The 23467-nt window shown below is 42.4% G+C and overlaps 1 protein-coding gene across 3 annotated transcripts in view; it reads left to right on the top strand.

Annotated features, from left to right (window-relative positions):
- PRKCE (protein kinase C epsilon) overlaps positions 1-23467 on the top strand; it is a 467029-nt gene that overhangs the window by 308347 nt on the left and 135215 nt on the right. For all 3 annotated transcript variants that reach the window (XM_033124970.1, XM_033124969.1, XM_033124971.1), the window contains 4 exons: positions 8304-8446; positions 10871-10967; positions 13752-13951; positions 16707-16880. In XM_033124970.1, the coding sequence (XP_032980861.1) occupies positions 8304-8446; positions 10871-10967; positions 13752-13951; positions 16707-16880 (614 nt within the window). The remainder of the gene's footprint in view (positions 1-8303; positions 8447-10870; positions 10968-13751; positions 13952-16706; positions 16881-23467) is intronic.

The following is a 23467-nucleotide window of genomic DNA, read 5'->3' as shown; positions in this document are numbered from 1 at the left end:
CTGCTATGATTACTAATAAAAATAAATGAAGCCTTAGTGACTCTCATCATGCATGGAAGGTCGGGAGTAGATTCACTCGGAGTTTGCATCTGAGGAATGCTGGGTAGCAGGAAGTCGGCCGGTCATCATCTCTGGAAAGCTCTGAACGATGTTTCCAGTGTGATCAGGACTCCTAATTCCCTATCTGGTGACAACTGGTACCCAGGATGACCACATGGAGCTACCCTTCTACCCTCCCTTTCTCATCTGCCCAGGACTCTGCAGGCAGTGACTCTGCCACCCCTGCCAACTTCCCTTACACAATTGCAGTTTCCTGCTCACAACTGTTTGTTCTCTGTCTCTGAGCGTGGCTGACTATAACCTGTTGTGAAACCAAACCAATGCCCTGGCTCACCCTCACGCGCCAAGTCACCCTAACATAAAGAAATTTCTACGGACGCCTAGGCCTGACTACCTCAGGCCTGGCTTTGTCATTGTTCTCAGCATGTCGTCTTCTTGCTTTGGAAGAATTCCCAGCAGCGGGACCCGCCTCATTACAATCCTAGCTTTAATCTCAGCTAGGAAAAGGGTGGAAACAAGGCAACGAAAATGAAGGCCAGCGTGCCTGAGCCCCCGTCTGTCCCGAGGGTGACACTGCTGCCACACACCACCCAGCACCTACTAGGACCTCAACAAATATGTGATGAAAAGTGGGGTAGTAGTAGAATAATGATCCTCCTTTTAAAAAAGCCCCAGCAAGACGGCTCTGTTTCTTCTCAGCATTATTCACCCCTGCGAAACCAGCTGAAAATGAACAATAAGAGGGCAGCCTAGAGAGAGAAACCCCAAGGGTAGCCCAGGGCTACTGGCAGCCCAGCACCAGTAGCCATTGGGTGGGAGTTTGGATGGTTTGTGAGGCCCACATTACTGTGAATGAACCTCAGCTTTCTTTTGGTTCCAACTGGTGTATCCACTTTCTCTTACTGGTCTGCAGCCTCCTGGTGTCACCTCCCCCTGGCCCCCTCCCCCCCAACCTCCAGGAGAGTCCACTAGGGCTGCCTGAATTATCTCAAGTTCCCTTTCCTCAGCCAGCTTTGCCTTCATGTTTCCAGACTTTCCAAAGAACTTTTATAGTCAGTCTCATGACATGCGTTTTAACTGACGCGTCATTGGGGGTTTTTTTGGTTTTCTTTTCTTTTTGTTTACATATTAAGACAACTACGCCGCCTGCCCAGTGAAATAACAGAGGTTTTCAAAATAAAGTCCTCCGAGATCCTGTCTGTTTTTTGCTGACCGGCCCACCCAAGCTAATTGTTTTGTTAGGACGGGCAGATCTAGCTTTTCAACACGAGAGGGCGCCAGTGGTTAAAGTATGTACACAGCTGCTCTGGCTAAGCAATTCCTCGTCTGGTTGCTTCCTTGTTGCCCTTTCTGTCACCTTATGAAGAGACAGAGAGGACTTTCGTGGGTTGGGGGGCAGGGGCAGGTAAGGCGAATTGAGTGCAAAGGGTAGCGGTTGCTGAGGGGGGTGGGACAGAGAACTCAGGGCAGAGTGCTGTTGCCTGGAGTACATGCCGAGCCCAAGGATTTTTAGGCATTGTTAGTAGTAAGTCAGGTAATCAAGTGAGCGCCACAGGCCATCAGGCCTTGGTGGAGCTTTCTTGTTTGCTTATACTGTCTGAGAAAGCCCTTTCCCACCGCACATCCACCTCTGAATCCCCACCTGTGGTTCTGTGGGCAGGGAAGGTGGGGTCCGAGCTGTCCTTCTCTCGGGGCTATGCGAGGCCAGCAGGAGGTCTGGCCATCCGGCCTACTTTCATTCCAGAACAGGTGTGTGTGTGTGTGTGTGTGTGTGTTTGATTTTAATTTTTAGAGCAGTTTTAGGTTCACAGAAAAACTGAAGGGAAGGCATAGAAATTTCCCACTATACCCCCTTCCCCCCCCATACACATACAACCTCCCCCACTATCAACACCCCCCCACCAGAGTGGCGCATTTGTCACAACTGATAAACCTACACTGACACATCATCGTCACTCAGTTTACAGTAGGGTTCGTCACTCAGTTTACAGTAGGGCTCACTCTTGCTGTTGTACATTCCATGAGTTTGACAAATGTATAATGACGTGTATCCACCATTACGGTATCCTACAGAGTAGTTTCACTGCCCTAAAAATCTTCTGTGCTCCATCTTTTCATCCCTCCTTCCTCCCTAACCCCTGGCAACCGCTGATCTTTTTACTGTCTCTACAGTTTTACTTTTCCAGAATGTCCTATAGTTGGAATTATACAATATATAATCTTTCCAGATTGGTTTCTTTCACTTAGTAGTATGCAGTTAAGGTTCCTCCATGTCTCTTCATGGTTTAATAGCTAACTTATTTTTAGTGTCGAATAATATTCCGTTGGCTGGATGCACCACAGTTTATTTAGCCATTCACCTGCTGAAGAACATCTCAGTTGCTTCCAAGTTTGGGCAATTGTGAACAAAGCTGCTCTAAATATCCATGTGCAGGTTTTTGTAGGGACTTAAGTTTTCAATTGATTTGGTTAAATACCAGGAGTGTGATTACCGGATCATATGCTAAGGGGATGTTTAGTTTTGTAGAAAATCACCACACTGTCTTCCAAAGTGGCTGTACATTTTTCCATTCCCACCAGCAATGAATAAGAGTTCCTGTTTCTCCACATTCTCTCCAGCATTTTGATGTTGTCATTGTTTTGGATTTGGGCCATTCTAATAGGTGGGTAGTGGTATCTCATTGTTTTAATTTGCAATTTCCTAATAACTTATGATGTTAAACATCTATGCTTTTATGGCATTTGCATGTGTTCTTTGGTGAGGTTTCTACTCAGGTCTTTTGCCCATTTTTTAAGCAGGTTGTTCAAAAGCAGGTTGTTCACTTTCTTGTTGTTGAGTTTTACGAGTTCTTTGCATGTTGTGGGTAATAGTCCTTTATCAGATTTATGTTTTACAAATGTTTTGTCTTAGTCTGTGGCTTTCTTATTCTTATGACAATGCCTTTTGCAGAGCAAAATATATATATATATATATATATATTTTAATGAAGTCCAGCTTATCAATTATTTCTTTCATCTGTAATGCTTTTGGGGTTTTATTTAAAAAGTCATTGTCATACTCTAGGTCACTTAGATTTTCTCCTGTTTTCCTCTAGGAATTTCATAGTTTTGAGTTTTATATTTAGGTCTATGATCCATTTAATTTTTGTGAAGGGTGTAAGGTCTGTGTCTAGATTCGTTTTTGTTTTTTCTTTTGCATGTGGATGTCTGGTTGTTCCAGCACCATTTGTTGAAAAGACTATCTTTGCCCCATTGTACTGCCTTTGTTTCTTTGTCAAAGATCAGTTGTATATTCATGGGGGTCTCTTTCTGGGTTCTTTATTGTGTTCCATTGATCTACTTGTATATTCTTTCCACAATACACACTGTCTTGATTACTGTAGCTTTATAGTAAGTCTTGAAGTCAGGTAGTATCAGTACTCCAACTTTGTTCTTCTTCGATATTGTGTTAGCTACTCTGGGTCTTTTGTCTCTCCATATAAACATTAGAATCAATTTGTCAATATCCACAAAATAACTTTCTGGGATTTTGATTGAGATTGCATTTAATCTTTAGATCATGTTGAGAAGAACTGACATCCTGACATCATCGACCTTCTTCCTACCCATGATCATGGAATATCCCTCCATTCATTTAGTTCTTTTTAACTTTCTTTTATCAGAGTTTGTAGTTTTGCTCATATTGATCTTAAACGTATTTTGCTAGGCTGATAAGTAAATATTTTATTGTCTTAGGTGCTAATGTAAATGATAATGTGTTTTTAATTTCAAATTCCACTTGATCATTGCTGGTATATAGGAAAGTGACTTTTGTATATTAGCCTCGTATCCTGCAACCTTAATGTAATCGTTTATTAGTTACAGGAATTTTTTGTCAGTTCTTTCGGATTTTCTACATAGATAGTCATGCCATCTGTGAACAAAGACAGTTTTATTTATTTCCTTCCAATCAGTATAACTTTTATCTCCTTTTCTTTCTCGTTGCACTAGCTAGTACTTGCAATCCAGTATTGAAAAGGAGTGGTGAGAGGGGACATCCTTGCCTTGTTCCTGAAACTAGAAAGCTTCTAGTTTCTCACCGTTAAGTATGATGTTAGTTGTAGTGTTTTTTAGATGATCTTTATCAAGTTGAGGAAGTTCTCCCCTATTGCTTGGTTGCTGAGAGATCTTATCATGAATGGGTATTGGATTTTGTCAAATACTTTTTCTGCATCTATTGATAGATTTAGTGATTTTTTTCATCATTAGCCTGTTGATTTGATGGATTATATTACTTGATTTTTAAATGTTGAGCTGGTTTTGCATACCTGAGATAAATCCCATTTCGTCTTTTATATATTGTTGGATTCAATTTGCTAGTATTTTGTTGGAGATTTTTACGTCCATGTTCATGAGAGATTTTGGTTGGTGGTTGTCTTTTCTTTTAATGTCTTTGTTGGTTTTTGTAGTAGAGTTATGCTGGCCATAAAAAGTTAGGAAATCTTCTCTCTGCTTCCATTTTCCACAAGATATTGTAGAGAATTAGAATACTTCCTTAAATGTTCAGTAGAATTCATCAGTGAACCCATCTGGGCATAGTGTTATCTGTTTTGTAAGGTTATTAATTATTGATTCAGTTTCTTTAACGCCTTTCACATTGTCTATTTCTTCTGTGAGTTTTCACAGATCGTGTCTTTCAAGGATGCTTTTGCTGTATCCTGCTAATTATGACAAATTGTGTTTTCATTTTCAGTCAGTTCAAAATATTTTTAAATTTCTATTGAGATTTCTTCTTTGACTCATATTATTTAGCAGTGTGTAATTTAATTTACAAGTATTTCAGGATTTTCTACCTATCTTTCTGTCATTGATCTCTAATTTAATTCCCCTGTGATTTGACAGCAGACCCTATATGATTTCTTTTATATTTGTTAAGGTGTATTTTATGGCTCATAATATGGTCTGTCTTGGTAAATGTTCCATATGAGTTGGAGAAGAATGTGTTTTCTGCTGTCATTGGATGAAGTACTCAGTAAATAAAGTAATCAATTTTATTTGGTTGATTAATGATGCTGTTGACTGCAATTATGTCTTTGCTGATTTTTCTGCCTTCTGGACCTGTTCATTTCCGATAGAGGGATATTGAAGTCTCCAATCGTAATAATGGATTCGTCTTTCTCCTTGCAGTTCTGTTTTTGCTTCACGTATTTTGATGCTCCTTTGTTAGGTGCATACATATGAAGAATTTAATGTCTTGGAGAACTGTCCCCTTTATCCTCATGTAATGACCTTTGTTATCCCTGATAACTTTCCTTGCTCTGAAGTCGGCTGTCTGAAATTAATATAGCTACTCCTTTTTTTTTTCTTTTTTTTTTTTGTCAGTGTTAGCATGGCATATCTTTCTCCATGTCTTTAATTTTAATATATATATGTTGCATATTTCAAGTTCATTTCTTGTAGATGACATATAGTTGGGTCTTATTTTTTGATCCACTGTGACAATCTCTTTTAATTGATTGGTTTAGACCAATGATGTTTGAAGTGATTATTGATATAGTTAGATTAATAGCTATGCTTTTGCCGATGTTTTCAATTTGATGCCCTTGTTCTTTGTCCCTATTTTTGTCTTCCACTCTTTCTGCCTTTTGGTTTTAACTGTTATATGATTCCATTTTCTCTTATCTTAGCATATCAGTTATTTTTTTTTCTTACTTCTTTTAATGGTTACCCTAGAGTTTGCAATATACATTTATAAACAATCCAGTTCACTTTTAAATGACACTCTAATGCTTCATGGATAGTACAAATACCTTATAATAACAATAATCCCAATTCCTTCCTCCATTTCTTGTATAATTGCTGTCATTCATTCCACTTATACATAAGCAGATATATTGATATATGTGATATATATATATATATACACACACACATAATCAAATACATTGGTGCTATTATTATTTTGAGCAACTGTTATCTGTTAGCTCAATTAAGAATAAGAAAAATAAAAGTTTTTATTCTAATGTCACATTCCTTCTTTGATACTCTTCCTTTCTTTATGTAGGTCTGAGTTTCTGACTTACATCATTTTCCTTCTCTCTGAAGAACTTTTTTTTAAAACATTTCTTGCAAGGCATGTCTGTTAGTAACAATTCCTCAATTTTTGTCAGAGACAACCTTTATTTCTCCTTCATTTTTGAAAGGTAATTATTAACATAATTCTATGTTGGTGTTTTTTTCTCTCAATACTTTTAAGTATTTCACTTCACTGTCCCCTTGTTTGCATGGTTCCTGAGAAGTCAGATGTAATTTTTATCCTCTATAGATAAGGTGTTATTTCTTTCTGGCTTCTTTCAAGAGTCTTTATCTTTGATTTCCTGCAGTTTATATTTGATATACTTAGGTGTAGTTTGTTATTATTTGTGTGTGTGTGTGTGTGTGTTTTGGTTTGCTTTTGTTTTGTTGTTGTTGTTTTGTTGGTTTTTTGTTTTTTTTTTTTTTTTTGGTCTTTTTTCTCTTTTCTTTTCTGTTTTGGAAGTTTCTGTTGACATATCTTCAAGCTCAGAGATTATTTCCTCAGCTATGTGCATTCTACTAATGGGCCCATCAATGGCATTCTTCGTATCTGTTACAGTGATTTTGATCTCTAGCATTTCCTTTTGATTCTTTCTTAGAATATCCATCTCTCTGCTTACATTGCCCATCTGTATTTACATGCTGTCTACTTTATTAGTTAGAGTCCTTAGCATATTAATCACAGTGGTCTTAAATTCCTGGTCTGATCAGTCCAGCATCCCTGCCATATCAGGTTCTGATTCTGATGCTTGCTCTATCTCTTCCAACTGTGTTTCTTGCCTTTTAGTGTGCCTTGCCATTTTTTCTTGATAGGCAGTCATGAGGTACTGTGTAAAAGGAACTGCAGTGAGTAGGCCTTTAGTGGTGTGGGTAGGTGTGGCGGGGAGACACGTTCTGTCCTCCTTTGATGAGATCTCAGTCTTGGCAGTGAGCCTGTGCCTCTGAACTATGAGCTTCCTAGTTCAGGTTTTTCTCCCTTCTGGGGTGGGACAGGATGACTAGAGTGGGCTGGAGTTGGGTATTTTCCTTCTCCCACATGGAAGGCCAGAGCAGGCTGGCTTTGGGTAGTTTTCTTCCGCCAGGTCGGTTAAGATCTATAAAACTATGATAGTTTAGCTTCTGTAAAATAGTTTCTCCTGACGGCAGGCCTTGTTAACAGAGTGCTCTGGTGCTTAAAAATGGTTCCCTTTTCCCTCCCTCTGCCAGAAGCACAAGGGAATTTTTCTCCAATACTCACTATGAGAACCGGGTCGAACTCCTAGAAGTACACCTCACAGAAGTGCGGAGGCCCCTATGATTGGGTCTGCCTAGAATTTTTGATGCTCAGACTTGTCTACTCTGAGACTCCAGCAATTTGCCAATTTCAGTTGAGATTTTCTGACCCTGCAATGGTTCCCACAGAGGTTTCTGCTGGGGAGTTTCTGCTCCAATAAGTTGTGATTCACTGTAGTCACTTGTCTGTCTCTCCTAGTTTGGGGACAGCAGTTTTCCCTGGGACCTTACCTCTCTGATAAATCTAAGAAGAGTTGTTGATTGTTCAGTTTGTTCAGCTTTTCACTTGTAAGGGCCAAGTGACGACTTCTAAGCTCTTTACATGCTGGACTGGAAACCAGAAGAGTTTGTTTTCTCCTTTGATGTCCTACACCAAGGACAACTAAATGATGCGGGCAAAATGAATATGTTCCAGCGTGGCCTTTGTTTCTTTGAAATTGGATTTTAGATTTGAAAGGTGCCTTGGAGGTCTCTTCATTCAATCTCCTCATTTTCAGATGAGTATCTTGCTAGGTAGGCGCTAGTAGGGGCATTCTTCTCTGGGTAATATTCCCGCATTTTAGCAGAGTAATAGAGTAGACTGTATACATGTGACCCATTTGGGTTCACAACTCAAATGAACTTTCTTCACATAAACCAATTAAGTTTTCCTGTAGTCAGTGTTCTGTTCCCTGAAAGGAAATTCAAGTATAACATTTATTTAATCAATAAACAGTGGTTATCTGTGTATGGTGGTTTGATGGATGATTTTAGTTCTGTGTGATGGAATGACGGATGATTTTTAGTTAGCTCTTGCGTTTTTCTGCATTTTCCAAATCCTATCCAATGAACACGTATTACTTTTACAATCAGAAAAAAATATGGTACTCTTTTTGGCCTTACACATTGTGAGGTTTCTTCTCTGTGTCTCCTAACAGTCTGCAAGATGAATGTTCACCGACGCTGCGAGTCCAACGTGGCTCCCAACTGTGGCGTGGACGCCAGGGGAATTGCCAAAGTGCTGGCTGACCTCGGCGTCACTCCAGACAAAATCACCAACAGTGGCCAGAGGAGGAAAAAGGTAACTGGCCATTTGGTGGTTTTCTGATGGTCTTCGTAGGCCAGCATTTCTGTGCTGGCTTCCTGAGCGTGCCCTGGAATGAGGTTATAAGATCGCTGGGCTTGAGACATTGGACTCAAAACACCATGTGCAAAAAAAAAAAAAAAAAAAAAAAAAAGCCAGGCTGGTAACATTAAAGTCACTTTTAGTTCCAGAAGAGGGGGAACAACCAAGCAAGTCTCAAGTGTTATGTTTCTCAGGGGAACATAAACTTTAAGATGAAGGCTGTGGAACTCCCTCTAGAAAAAGCAGGGCAACTCTAGACAAGGAAATAGACTTATCTCCTCCAGAACTGGCATGAAAGCAATGTCAGTGTTTGAACTTTGCTCCTGGTATCACTGTAATGAGGATAAATGGATGAAGAGCTGGAACCACATTCTTTTCTAGGGAACAAGGCAAGAAGATTTGTGATAGTGCCGACATTCGGCTGCCCGGGGAATATTGTTAATGCCCCATGACATGAAACATCTGGGCCTTGTTTTGGAGACCAAAGCCCTGTCTCTGTCCATGTGACATTCTGAATGTCAGTAGGAAGAGATCCATTTGCTAAAATGTTATTTTGGTACGTCAAGGCCCACAGATGTAAATAGGGCGAAAGGCATCTTCAGCATTTTGTTTGAAGGCCCTTTTTATCCTTGGCTCCTAGCCTAGAAAAATTTAAGAAGTCTTTGAAAAATAAGTTATGAGAAAATCAGAACCAAGTTAACTGGGCAAGAAATCTTGGCTGAGGCGGGGTGGGCAGTGGCCCTCGTTGTCCGATGTCAGGCGTTCTCAAGCTTTTACTAGAAATGCAAGTGTAATTCTGGATGCCTGTGCAAACTTGACTCCTAAATATTTCCCCTAAATGTTGCCCTAAAATGCCTTCTGAAGGGCTCTGTTTCCCTTCTCATTTTAGAAGCTGCACGGGCCTCCCCACCCCCACTCCCCAGTGCCTCTCAGCAGAGCCTTTTCCCTTGAAGGTGTGAATTGTTTCCATCTTCTTAAATTCCGTCCTTTCTATAGTACCTTTCCAGTAAACAACGCTGTTTTGAAAGGGTTGCAGACAAAAAGTCTCTTTTCCTGAGTGACTTCTGTGCTTCTGGTAGCTCTTCTTAGCTCCATAAATCCAGCTGGTGGAAACAGGACTTAAGTTATTGACCCAGAGCGCTGAAATTGCAAGCAGAATGTCAGCACCCAAGAATCCTAGGGCCCCACTGAACAGGTGGGTTGTGCAAACACCTGGTGGTGACGGTGTTGGATACACACATTGAGGAGCTCTGGAGAGCATCCTTTTCAGGAGACTTTTTTTGTTTTTTTTTCTCCTTGCCCGAAGTAATAAATTGAGACAGAATCTTTATCTTCAGGAAGCACTTAAAGGAAAACTCAGTACCTGCCTTCTCCCTCATGTTGACGTGGGCGATAATGCCAGTAGCCAGGCATTGTCTGCCCGTCTTGGATTCGGGAGCCAACATGGAGAAATTTAGAAAGGGGCAGAGTAAAAGACTAAGGGAGTTCAGTCCTGATAGTTTTATTGCTATAATGCTTCTGATGCAAAAGCTGGAAAAAGTCAAGTGAACCAAGTAGGAGCTCAAGTTACTAGGAGAGGATGGGAGAGAGATGGCCCTGGTCAGAAGCTGAAAGGGCTTTTTGGCAGGAGTGTCAGACTTTCTGGAGCTTTCATTCCCTTCATATTGCCCCCTGCAAGTAGGTAGTCCATCATCCGGAAGAGACGTGGGCACACAGCTGGTGGACCAAGAGTAAAAGGGAACAGAAGTGCTTGCTGTCTCTTAGTCCAAACCTCTGACTTTTATGGGAACTTAAAATGTATATGCCAGCCTCTGTGCCAGGAAATAGACTTCACTGTGGGCGTTGTATTAAACTTTTCAAACAAATGTTGATACGTCTGAAAGTATTTCCCGAACGTCTATTATGTGAATCCCTTTGTGCAAGTTATCGGGGGCGGGGCCAGTTCTGGATAGACTCTTACGTTCAGAGAACCTGTCGTCTACCTGAGTAGAGAGCCCCACACAATATACACATACAGATTTTATCAACTAAAGCTGAATAAGATAACGAATAAATGCCAAACAGGTGTTAGAGACAAGTGTCAAATTACATCGCATGAGGTAATTTGCGTGGCTTGGGTAGGCAAGGGAGGTTTTATTGAAGGGCTATGGTTGAGCTTTGCTTAAGAAGGTCAGTTGTGTAAAGTCTCTTATATTCTTCCCTTTAATTGGCAAGTAATCCTTGAGTCTGTGCTTTCAGAATATCAATTCAGCAAGTGGTACTCTGCACCAGGCACTCCTTTGGTGCTTGATACAGTATCTTGATACCTTTGACCTCAGGGAAACTCACTACCCTCCCTTCTGATGCCCTTCTCCCCTCTTTCTCTCCCACTCTCTCTAGCTCATTGCTGGTGCCGAGTCCCCGCAGCCTGCTTCTGGAAGCTCACCCTCTGAGGAAGATCGGTCCAAGTCAGCACCCACCTCCCCTTGTGACCAGGGTGAGACCCTCAGATTTGCTTCTTCACCTCTGAGCTTGGTCATTGGTGGGACGGGGGAGCTGAGGCCTCTCTACCCAAGAATGATCTTGTTAGCTGAAACAGCCAGCGGCCCCAAAAGGTCCTCGGACACTCTTTCCATGTTGACTCGTTTGCTGTTTTTTCACTCTGTAAGGCTTTGATGGAGAGCCACTAAATCGCCTTGCCTGCCTTAAATCCCTTCAGGGACAGAGGAAGAGAGGAAGAGCATGTGATGCTCTTTTCCCTGTCTTTTCCCTGTCCTCTTTCCCTAGTTCTGGGGGTAGGAAAGGGAAGGGGTACAGCCCCGTCTCTTACCCTTCTGCCCCAGTGGCTGCTCCCGGGCTTGCCAGTAGCAGTTGAGTTTGACTTCCTTCTTTCCTTCCTGACTCTAATCATCATACCCAAAACCTCAGATCAGGGCAAGAGTTGGGCCATGGGTAGGGCATGATGTTGTATATTCTGGCTTGGGTGGGTGGGGATAGAATGGAACTGGGGAGGAGCCTGCAAGAAGAAGTGGGGAGGAAGGCAGCTCTGGGCCTGACTCTCCTCCAATGCTCAGCTCAGGCTGTCTCCTTCGTCCTTGTAAGAAGGTGCTTCAAGTCCTCAGTAGTTTCTGAATTCTGCAGGCGAGGGTGCTGAGGCTGAAGAGGGACTTGACATAGAAATCCTTCCCCTCTGGTGACCAGAACCAGAGTCACTGGGAAGGGAGGTCTGCATCTGCAGAACAAGACTCATCACTGCACAACAATAATGCCGTGATTATTTTGGTAGCCCCTTTCGTAATCATTATCCAATTTTCATGTTCACACCAACTCTGTGTTGGTGCTCCGTTACTGTCCTGATATTACAGGGTGGAAAGTGGAAGGTCAGAGAGTTGAAAAAGTTTGTCCAAAGGTCAGGATATCAATCAGTGGTATGGACAAGACCATACCCTTCTTGGCTTAGGGACCCCACTCTCAATCCATGTCATGAGACCCTCCCTGGAGGTCATCACTGTGACCCAGCTCTTCTTACCCAGGAGTAAATAAAATAGCTGCAGGGGTGGCGTGCCAGTCCTGAAGCCACAAAATAATTGGTCTGAGTCTCTTCGTGCTGCTCTGATTAGCTTTCTGCATATTTATACTGTGCTTCATTCCGAAAGAGGTTTGACCCATTCGTAAGTTATCTGGCGGTACTTTTGACCTAGGTATTATCCTGGACCAGTGTGGGTATTTTCATGTTTCCGTTTCTAATGCTGAGACCTCCTTTGAGAGCTTCAAGGAGACAGGATCATATGGTAAAGAGACCCCAAGTAAGAGTGAGGTGACCATGGTTTCTAGGCCTGGCTCCTGCCCAGTGTTCTGTGTAGCCTTGGCAGGATGCAATGCCTCTCGGGACCCTCTCTCTGCCCCCAGTCAATGCAGGTACCAGTATTACCCAGCAGTGACGTGAGCACAAACGTAACTATGTGAAAACACTCTTTGCAAGACACAACATTACTACAGAAAAGAAATAAGATAGTTTCTCTTTCCTCCATTGTCAGAACACGTAGAAAGACGTTTTCTTCCAACAGTAGTATCCCTAAACACCCAAGTTCTCTCTTCCAAAATCCATTTAATAACTTGCCTTGGAAACTGAGACTTTTCACTTTATGCTGAGACTAAAAGTTACATTTAGTTAAGTGATGGGAAACTGCTGACTTAATTGGGGGGATAACTAAGCTCTCCTTACCCCTCCCCTTCTCCCTCGAACACGTGTCAGGAGAGCCAAACTCCAGATATAAGAAAGATCTCCAGGTTCCTTGAGTGAGTTCTCATGGGCCTCAGTCCTTCTGAAAAAAAGCTGAATGTCTTTTTATGGCGTATGTCAAGCAGCACCTGATCACTCATACCTGATTCTGAGTCCCAAGTATTCGGAATCTATGTTCCCCTTCTGGAACCCCGGTTTTATTCACGAGCATCTTTTAAAATTGGATTATGCTCAAGATGCCCGTTTCTACACAGAGGAGTGTGTGTCTTGGTGAATGAATTACTAACAATACAGCCCTTCCTCAAATAGAAAAGGTCAAAGGATCATCCAGCATTATCACCTCCAGGGAATTCAGGTCACATACTCTGGAGGGGCGCAAGCCTGTCTCGCTGTTGTGAAATTGTACTGAGGAATCCCTGCCCCATCTGAGATAAATTTGTAACATGTTACTTTTGGGAAACAATTCTGTGGTTAATGATAAGACCATTCCTTGTGTCGTTTAAAAACCCTTGCGTGAGATGGGCATTTAGAATAAATCCAGCAACAAGGCCAAGTAAAGTCCTTGGGAAGGCGAAATAATTTTATCACCAATGATTACTGTGATGATAGTTCTCAACTAGTCGTCACTCTCATCTTCAAAAGCAACTCAAAGGTTACCCGTTGCCTTTGGAACTCGGCAAGTGTCCAGAGAAGGCTGGGATTCTTGCCCTAACCAAGAATAATGGAATAGGCTACTAGCCAAGGGGGCTTTCAGAGAGGTGGCCGGGTCCTAATGTAATCAGAAGGAGTTAGTTGGTGGGGACTGTGTCATCCTCCTCTTTGCACACCTAGTCCTCCTATACATTAAGTGCCAGTGAAAGTATGTGGAGCAAAGGAAGAAACATAAAGGGACGCCACACTGAGTCTGTTGCTATGAAGAACCAAAATGAGTGTTGTGAGCTGGGGCGGCAGGGGAGGGGGGAGTCTGAGCATTGAGTCCTCATGGGAAGGGCTTAGGAGGTGTGTACTAATGCAATGTCTTGTCACCCTTGGCCCTAGAAATAAAAGAACTTGAAAACAACATCCGGAAGGCCTTGTCATTTGACAACCGAGGGGAGGAGCACAGGGCAGCAGCATCCACAGACGGCCAGCTGGCGAGCCCCGGCGAGAATGGTGAAGTCCGGCAAGGCCAGGCCAAGCGCTTGGGCCTGGATGAGTTCAACTTCATCAAAGTGTTGGGCAAAGGCAGCTTTGGCAAGGTCGGTGGCATGTGTGGGTAGAACTGCTGATTTTCTCTACCCTCTGGCTGCCTTATCTCTTCGATCTAAGATTAAGCGATAAACCCTTCAGCCTGGTCTTGTTATATTTTCTTGCCTTGTTGAGTAAAAGCAGCCTGAGGCCAAGCAGACAGGACCTGGGGTTCTGTTGCTCACAAGCAATGGGTCTTTAATGTAGTCGTTGTACCTCTTTGGGATTCAGTTTTCCCCACTTGTCATATGGGGACTGGAATCAAGTGACATAGCAGGAGACAAAGCACTTTCAGAAGTTTAATTTGCTTTACATGTGCCTGGCGTTCCACTATCAATAATACTAACAGTATATGTCTTCCCTTCAGAGATCTATCTGAAAGTCTGGTTTTCATTCATTAGGAAGACTGAAAATGAACTCTAGAATCTCTGAACTCAGTGAACATAGTGCTCCAAGCAAATCTTAGCATGTGTTACTTTGGAAGTTAACTATTATGTAATTGATTTTTCTGGCGCTTACTAAATATTTGTTGATCTTCCACTTGTGGCAAGAGAATGGGAATAATCCTCTCATATCTTGGACCCCGGACCTCTGCCCGTGGTGCTATTCGCGCTCCCTATCCTGCTCCCCACTGGGACAGACACAGGGGTGTGGGGTATGAATGCAGGTGTGCACAGTAAAGCATTCATGGCGATCCATTCTGAAGGTGGGGATGGGGAATAATTCCTGTTCGTTAGAAAAACATCTGGAAGGGCAGAGAGCCTGTGAAGCTGGTTAGCATTTCAGCAGAGGCCGCTGATTATTCCCTGGCTCTTCACAAAGCCATGCCTGGGAGCAGATGGGAGTTGTATTTCTAGAACCTCCTGGAGCACAGAGGCCCTGCCCAGGGCCCAGGTGCCTATCTCTGGGAGCTTCCAGGGGTCACATGCCCTCACATGTCTGGGACTCTTGAAAGTAGCATGTGGGTCAGTAAGCTTGCTGAGCTGCAGGGTGACTCCATTCTGAACAGCATGGCTCTGTAAAGCCCTCAGGGTACAGAGCCTGGTCCCTGGGCCATGTCACCTGCCCCATCTCACCCTGAGACAGGATAGTAACTGGATTTACTTAAATAACAAAAGCGGAAGTAGTCACATTCTTTAGAGTGGGCTGAATAAGAAGCAGACCCCAGTCCTCTGGCAGGTATAACTCAGAGAGGTGAGCAGGTTTCATGGTAAGCAAGATTCAGGGCTTATGAGCAGGCTCAGAGTGTCCAGGTTTCCATATGCAGATGAGAACTTGGGTGACTCTGGAGCATTTAGATGGTTTCTTAGGAAAAATCACAGCCAAAGTGAGCCAGTTTTAAAGGGTTTGCATTAAATGTGAGCAACAAAAGGTCTTCAGGTTAAGACCCTTAATTGCCTTATTGAGCTTCTGAGTTACTGCTTTTTAGGTCTAACAGCTTACACTAAAACTGTACTTAGGAGTCCGTTATTTAATGGGAGAAAGGCGTGTCACAACTGTAGAGAAAAGAGTGCAAAAATATCAAATGATAGGAAAACTTTAAGAGATGGAAGTGTTAATTTGCTCTCTGGAGAAGGCATCACATTCCCAGTTTTAAAGCTGTAGCAGAAACCATAAAGATAAACAAGGACAGATTTGACTACATGATAAATGATCCTGATCCCGTTTAACAGGAAAAAATGAAAGAAAATCAGAAAGCAGGTTTAGAGAAACCTTTGCAGAAAGTAGACTGTTAGTGTCTTTATATACCAAGCTCAGACAGATATGTAAGAAAATAATATTATAAAACTGTCGATGACTACACAGAGGAAACTGACAAATAGTTCACACAAAAAGAAATATAATTAGAAAACAAATATTTAAAAAGTTTCCGTGTCAAATATATGGTGATGGAAGGCGAACTGACTCTGGGTGGTGAACACACAATGGGATTTATAGATGATGTAATACAGAATTGTACACCTGAAATCTACGTAATTTTACTAACAATTGTCACCCCAATAAATTAAAAAAAAAAACCCATTTCCGTGCAAGTTAAAACAGCATTGAGGTAACAGTGCACACCCATGATATGAGCAAAACAAGTTTTTGAAGTGAAAGCACCCAACGTTGGTAAATTGCCATGACACTAAAGCATTTTCCATTGCTCCTGGCAGAGTGTAGTGTACATCCTCTTCGAAAATCAGAAATGTGCCAAATATTTAACCCCGTAATTCACTTCTAACACTTGCTATCTTAAGGATATGACCCAACAGAAAGAAAAAAATTATATGTACAAAAATACTTGGTGCAAGTTATAGAATACTTAATAATTACATGTAACCCAAGAATCTAATAGGAGGTAAATGGTTAGGCTAAATAAATTGTAATGTGTTTAGTTGAAGTGAGCATCGGAAACCATGATAATGATGGAGACTGTATAGACAAATGCTCATGAAAGAGTGTTCAGTTAAAAATTCTGTACTATATTTGCTGTACTATCATTGCAAGTATGGTAAACATATATAAACACATAAATAATTATTTAACAGATGTGCAGTGAAATTTTCCTTGCCTGGACACTGTGTTAGAGATTAAAAATAAGTAAAGAAATGGTAGCTGTCCTGGGATGGGTAGTTTTTCTATAACTGCATTTTTAAAATGCTGTTATCCTCTTGAAAATGTTTAAAAAGGGGTTAGTTTTTAAAACGTTTGGTATTGAGTTGTATTTCTTCTTTAGACTCCCTACTTGTATAGACTGACAGAAGTGGTCTCGGTTGATTGCAGGTCATGTTGGCGGAGCTCAAAGGCAAAGATGAAGTATACGCTGTGAAAGTCCTAAAGAAGGACGTCATCCTTCAGGATGACGATGTGGACTGCACGATGACAGAGAAGAGGATTTTGGCTCTGGCGCGGAAACACCCGTACCTAACCCAACTCTATTGCTGCTTCCAGACCAAGGTAAGTTTAGGAAGAAACTGGGGGACCGCCATCTTGGGGTAGCACTGGAGGACATATGGTATCTTGACTGTCAGGTGAAAAATCAATTATAGACCTACATTCTTTCTCAAAGACCTTGTAAAGGTGATTGGATTTGACCCTTGAAAAGATCAGCGTCGTCGTTTGAACAGCACCCTCTTTTTTAAGGGCATGGAATTTTCCATTCAAGTTTGTGCTTGTGAAGGGATGAGCGAGTGATCGAACTCTCCCAATGTATCTGGACAAAGCCGGACAACTAAACCCAGTGTTTGCTCCTGAGAAAAACCAACAGGTGTTGTTAGTTCTTGCTCTGCTCCTAACTATCTCTCGGCAAATCATTTAAGTTCTGTGTTGTCTTCAAGTCAAATGAAAAAGAATGATGGCCTCCCTAACTGCTCCTAACTCGTATAATGTCATACGAGGTAAAGGATGGGAACAAGTGCTTAAAATGCCATAGCGAACTATAAATATAAGTGGCATTTTAAATTTAGAAGAAGCCATGTAGAAGCCTGGGAACCAGAAGGTGGCAGTAAAGAAATGAAGATAGTCAGTAACTACATTATGGAGTCTGACCTCTGAGTATCACAACTGATTTGTTAGTAAGAGAAATGGCACATTTGTTATAGGGCTCTTATTACCTCTTTTGGGGGAGCAAAGGAAAGTTAAAGTCTTCTAGGATGCCTTATGGATTTGTAGCCCTTGGCTCCTTGAAACGGCAAAGGCAGCCTCACCTGAACTTCTTCCCTGTGCCCCTCTGCAGCCCAGTGAAGGGTACCGTCATGGACAAGTCCTTGCTCCTTGGCACACTTTCACCTCTTGTCACTGTGAATGCCAGTCGTTCTACTTTCAGAATTCAACAGTTACTCATTTGGCAAATTTTTATTTTACCACATTTTACTGATTCATTTTCTTGTGCCAGGTGCCAGAGATCCCATAGTAAGCAAGACCCAGTCCCCCGGGACTTCAGGGGCTGACCGTCCCTTTGGCACACTATTTCCCAAAAGGTATTTCTCATCACCCTCCTCACTTGAGAAACTCTAAGCATAAAGGACTTGTGGCCCATAGTTTGGGACACTGCAATCTTGACCTCTCTTGGAGCGTTTCAGCATACGTTTGCTTACTAAAGTCCCTGAGGAGACCTGCAATGGAAAAAAAAGGGACTACCTTTATTTAATTTACCATTTCCCAATTATTTGATCCCAAACGCAGCCCCTGCCCATTCCACACTGAGAATCACTGATCTACTGGAATTTTTCCTAGCCCACTAATGTCTGCAAATCTGAAAACCCTCTTTCTGAATAAGTACAGGACTCACAAGCTATCCTTGTTTTTGATGTGTGTTATGGAATGCCTCAGATTTGTGGGTCTGTGCATTTGTGTGTATATATACACGCGCAAAGTCCAACATGATAATAGAGGATCAATCTCAAGGTCAACTTTCTTCTTTTCTCCACTTAAGCATAATTCTAGATTAATGAGAAATGTATCTTACATATTTTTATTTTCCATGGTGTCTATCCCAGGGCCTCATACCTGGTAGGTGTTCACTATCAGAATCAGAAGGTTAAAAGACTTTTTAAAAAAAATTTCTACTCTGCACCGGTGAGAAAATCAGATCTCAGAGAAGTAAGTTCTTTGACCAGAGACATTCCATACTGGTCGAGTTCAGCTTAACCATCTGGTCCCTGGGACTTCTAATCCAGTGGGTCCTTGCTCTGATATCACGTTGCTAATCTCTTATGCCTGACCCAGCACCGTGTCCCCTCTGTGGGGAAGTGTTCCTCTTCCCCTACTCCTAGCCAGTGCGCCATCTCTTTCACTGTCTGAGGTAGTTTCCTGGGTAGGGATCCACACTTGCATTCTTCCTTTGGACACATTGCTAAGAGACCCAACATCTCAGGAGGGGTCTAGTCTAGTTGTAGGGACTCTGTCAAACCCCTGTGCATGGTAGAAAGTCATCATGGATAGTCAGCTTCCCTACACCTCTTGGTGAATGAAGAGGGAATGAGAATGGATGTCAGCAGTATTCTCCTCGGTGCATTTTAGAATATCAAGGCTGACTTTTATCATCGTGTGGCAATTTTTAGAGCAGTAAATGGTGCTGAATGACACCATGGGCTTCCTTTATGGCAGAATATTACCCAAACTGACACAGAGATTGGCGTCTGGGTGGCTGGAGGGTACGGTTGGGGAGTGAAGAGACTTTCCTGTGTATTTTGGGGATTTAGAACTCTTTTCTCAGGCCATTGTCAGGTAGCCACAGTTACAGGAGCAACTTTGCTCCACCTCTCCCGTGCCGCCATTACTCAGTAGAACACAGCACACCTCACTTTACATAATAGAGGTATGTTCATCTAATTTTCTAAAGCAAATCATATTTAACCTGGCTGAAGGACCTTAGCTTACTAATGAAAGGAATCTTACAATCATTTTATAAACCCACAACTTAACTTTTAGAAAATATGACTTATTTTTATGACAACCAGTACTCTTGGTTTTAAAGAGTAGTTATTATTCACTTGACTCTGAGGTAGGTGCTAGGTATGGGGTTATCAGCAAGAAGGAATACGATTCTCAAGTGGAGGGGTTTATTCAATAAGAAATGGGGAGGTTACTAATGTCCGTACGCACACGGAGCAGCACACAGCATTGCATAGTTACATCTAGGTGGGGGTGTTCCAACCAGGAGGGCTTGGAAAGAGGGTGCTCGTTAGGCTCCAGAGAGGGGAAGGCTTCAAAGAGTGGGGAGGATTGGGACAGGGTTGGGGCCGGAATGGGAGTTGGGTACAATAGCCATAGTTCTTCTGCTTTAGTTTTACTTTTCCTGAAAAGAAAGGGCAGTTTATCTGAGCTATCATGAACCCTGGTTTCAAAGAAGACTCTAGACATGATCAAGGAACACAAGACCTGATTGCAATCCTATTAAGATTTCTTGCATTCTTGTTTAATTTAGGCACACAGAGCATCGATAATATTAAGTCAGGTTTAATTATTTTTAGGTGAGCCTTTATTTTTCAGTATGTAGGAATAAACAGCCCGTAAGGAAACATTCCTTTGAGAAGTTCCTGATAGATTGCACAGGGCTTCTGACCATGAACTATACAGGTTGCCAGCAGGACCTGAAGCGTGTGAGGTACGGGTAGCAGGACTGGCAGGATGACCAATGGCGATGATTGTGTAAACCCGTTGGCATCAATGATGAAGTCAGGTCACAAGTTAGTTCTGGTCACCACAGCCCACCGAACGACCAAGTTACAGCTAAAGAGTGATTTGGCCTTTTCTGTACCGAGCCCACCTACCCTTGGCTCATGTACTCTCATTACTCTCTGTGGGATATGGAAGGAAAAAAAGCAAATGATATGGCTCCAGCTTTCCACTGCTAGTGAGAAATGGCAGACAGGCCAATAAGTTAAGCCTGTAACTTTAATTTTATTCAAACTCAAACTAGTGTTTGATGAGTATACTCTTTGAGATGCTAGAATAACCTGAAACAACTAGGGAAAGCTACAAAACCTGTATTTAACTATCAAACATATGGTACGAAAAGAGGTAAAGGGACTTCTGAATCCATACAACATGGAGTAGCCTCAGTCCTCTCAGGTCCTCTCTCTTACAACTAAAAATCCCTGGGCATAATTCTTATTTTTATAAAGGCATTATGGTCATCAAGACTGACATAGCCATGAAGAATTATAGAAATTATACTATCTGTTGATGTGTATAAGAAACTAAATTTTCATATTTAAAACTGCCAGATTACTTAATGGATGGTGTCAAATTAGCAGCTGTGTTTAATATTTACACACACACACACACACACACACACACACACACGTTGTTCCTTGGTTTATAAAAGGATGGCTTGTAAGTATTTCAATAAATGTACAAGTATTTATTGAGCATCTGTTATATGCCAGACATTGCTAGATTCTGAGGCTAAAAAGCTAAAAGATACCAACTCTAAAGTCATGGAGGTTATTATCTAGTGGGGAGAAAGAAATGCAAATTGGGATATTCTATAGCACAGTAGCTCTTCTGATGGAGCCATTTAGGTGATTCTATTTTTTTTTCATTATTATTACTGGATTCTTTTGAAGCTTTGCAGAAGGTAGTTTGGAAGGCTTCCTGGGAGAGATAGAACCTAACCTGGACCTTGAAGCATAGGTAGAATTTAGAAGAGGATAAAGGCAAAGAAATGGCTCATGAGACCTAGAACTTATCCCCAAATCTCATTTTGATTATTATTTTTCCAACGCTAGAACCCCCAACTCATTCTGTATCCTGCTTCTTCCAAGGAAATAACAATGACTGAACAACAGCAAGGAAGGAGAGGAAGAAAGAGAGGGTATTTGGGACATAAAGAAGAAGTTCCTGCATCTGTAAGACCAGATGCTGATGGGTAGAGAGGGGAAGGTAGTACTTGTGAGCCTGCTTCACTGGGCTCGGCACTCCACTGGGCCCTGAAAGGTTGGGGCTTGGACAAAGTCAAGGCTTAGGGCCGGGAGTGACTTCAGGAATTGCCTCTTTTGGGTTCCCATTCATCCGTGGACGTCTAGGGAGAGGAGAGCTACTAAGTGGTAAGTTTATTTTGCTTTTGTTTTTGTAGTTACAGGGAATAAAGTTCTCAGGCATTTTTAGATTCTGTGTATGATCCCCACTGTGAAATCATGTCTTCCTACTGGATCCCAAAAAATTTGACTTGAATAAATTCACCCATGATTTTTCCTCTTTAATGTTCATCTCTCCCTAATTATGTCCATCCCCTACCCTTTGGCATTTCCTGCCAAGCCTGGGGAGCTAACTCAAGGAGATCTGTGCCTGTGTGAGCTGCTGCGAAGGAAACTGAGGGTGAACTCCGAGAGAATCTCCCTTGGCCAGCCTCCCTTGCTGCCCTGAGGGAAATGCAGAATGGAAAAATCCTTGAAAAAACAATTGGAGACAATTTTCAAATGAGTTTTAATAATCGGTGTGAGCACAGGGTGAGAACTGCTGAGGACGAGTGCTGGCAATGTAGGGGGAACAATGTAATTTCAAGGAACTCTGGTGTGTATTTTGACCATTAACTCTGAGGCACAGCAAACATGAAAGCAAAAAACAAAACAAAACAAAACAAAAAAACCAAACTGAAAAATTAGGCTCTTGGTAGATTTTTGTTAAAACGTGATGGTGTCAGATTAAATCTAAAAGAGCCAGAAAACCAACGGAATGAACTACGAGTCTCTTTCCTACTAAAATACACAGTCTGAGGCAGTATGACGTCGCAGGGGCTGGAGGGGTTTTGTTGGATTTGGTGAGTGTCTCACAAGTGTGGACTGAGCTGTTTAATAGCAAGCGTTTGCCCGTGGGTCAGGCAGCCATCTGGGAATCAGTATGATTGCCAGTTAATGATTTTGAGTGGAGATGGCCTCAGTCATTTTTAACAGATTTCAGTGAAAATGGAGTCCGTGGTAGAGGGTACAAGGCTTAATGGTGGCAGAGTCAGTTGTCAAAGTGATCAGACTCCAGCAAACTCCATCCCTTACTCCTGAAGACCATCCTTGCCTGAGAGTGGATTGGTCAACAATGCCATTTCTTTTATTCAGCCAATGTAGACATCCTCAGTGAGGGCTATAGCATGCAAATCACTGCAGGGCACATAACAAGACTTTTACAGTAGGGCCTTCTGTCAAATTCGTGGGGTTATAAGGTCTGTTCACCTGAGGAGGGGTGGTCTGAGGGCATGGGGGGCTGGTAGGAAATGAGAGAGAGAGTGTAGGTGTGTCTGTTAGTGTGGCGGTGTGCCTATGTGTGGACAGGCCAGGTGTGCCCAAGCCAGTCAGAGATCACGGTTTTCACAATCAAGCAAGGCTTCATGGAGGAGGAAGACCAGGTCTGAAAGCATAACAGGAAGCATTCTGTGTGATGAAACAAAAGGTTGTAGAGTTCATTTATGCTCACATGCCCCCAGGGCAGAGAGGTCTGCATGTTGGTTCTTAGTCTAAAATGGTTGCTCCTTATGTAACTTCCTTTGCCTCTAAGGAAACCTTGCGTTTGAGTAGGACAGGTGCATTTCAGAATGCCTTCACTTATTTCAGCCATCCCACCTGTTCCTAACCATGTCTCTGTGAGGCAAAGGAAGTCACTTCACTTTAGGGATGAGAAATCTGAGGCCCAACGGTCTTACAGCCTGTCTGTGACAGCACCGGCACTGGAATTGAGGTTTCCCGACAGCCGTTGTTCACAGGACATTATTTTGTCTCCAACCTCTCCCTCCAGTCCCAATTCTCTACTTCAAATGTCCTCCCCTCCAAATCCCCTCTCCCCAGGCCTCACTTGCTGTCATACACATGAGAAAGGGTCTGAGGGTGACAGCTCTGTTTTTACTTGCACTCAATAAGAATGGAATTAAAAAAAAAATTAATGCCCTTTAAGCTGGTGAGAGTAGCAGGATCTGTCAGCCTGTTTCCCGAAATGTTTGGGTTTTGTGCAAGTGCAAGAGAGAAGGGAGGAGAAAGGGGCGTGGGCACAGGAATTATATCCAAAATGGGCTGTAGCGAGACGTGGCCCTCACACTTGTCCATTCAGCCATT

This window comes from Rhinolophus ferrumequinum, chromosome 13 (genome assembly GCF_004115265.2).
Source record: "Rhinolophus ferrumequinum isolate MPI-CBG mRhiFer1 chromosome 13, mRhiFer1_v1.p, whole genome shotgun sequence".
Lineage (NCBI taxonomy): Eukaryota > Metazoa > Chordata > Mammalia > Chiroptera > Rhinolophidae > Rhinolophus > Rhinolophus ferrumequinum.
The sequence above is the reverse complement of the archived record's forward strand: the minus strand, read 5'-3'. Positions and strand labels throughout refer to the sequence as shown.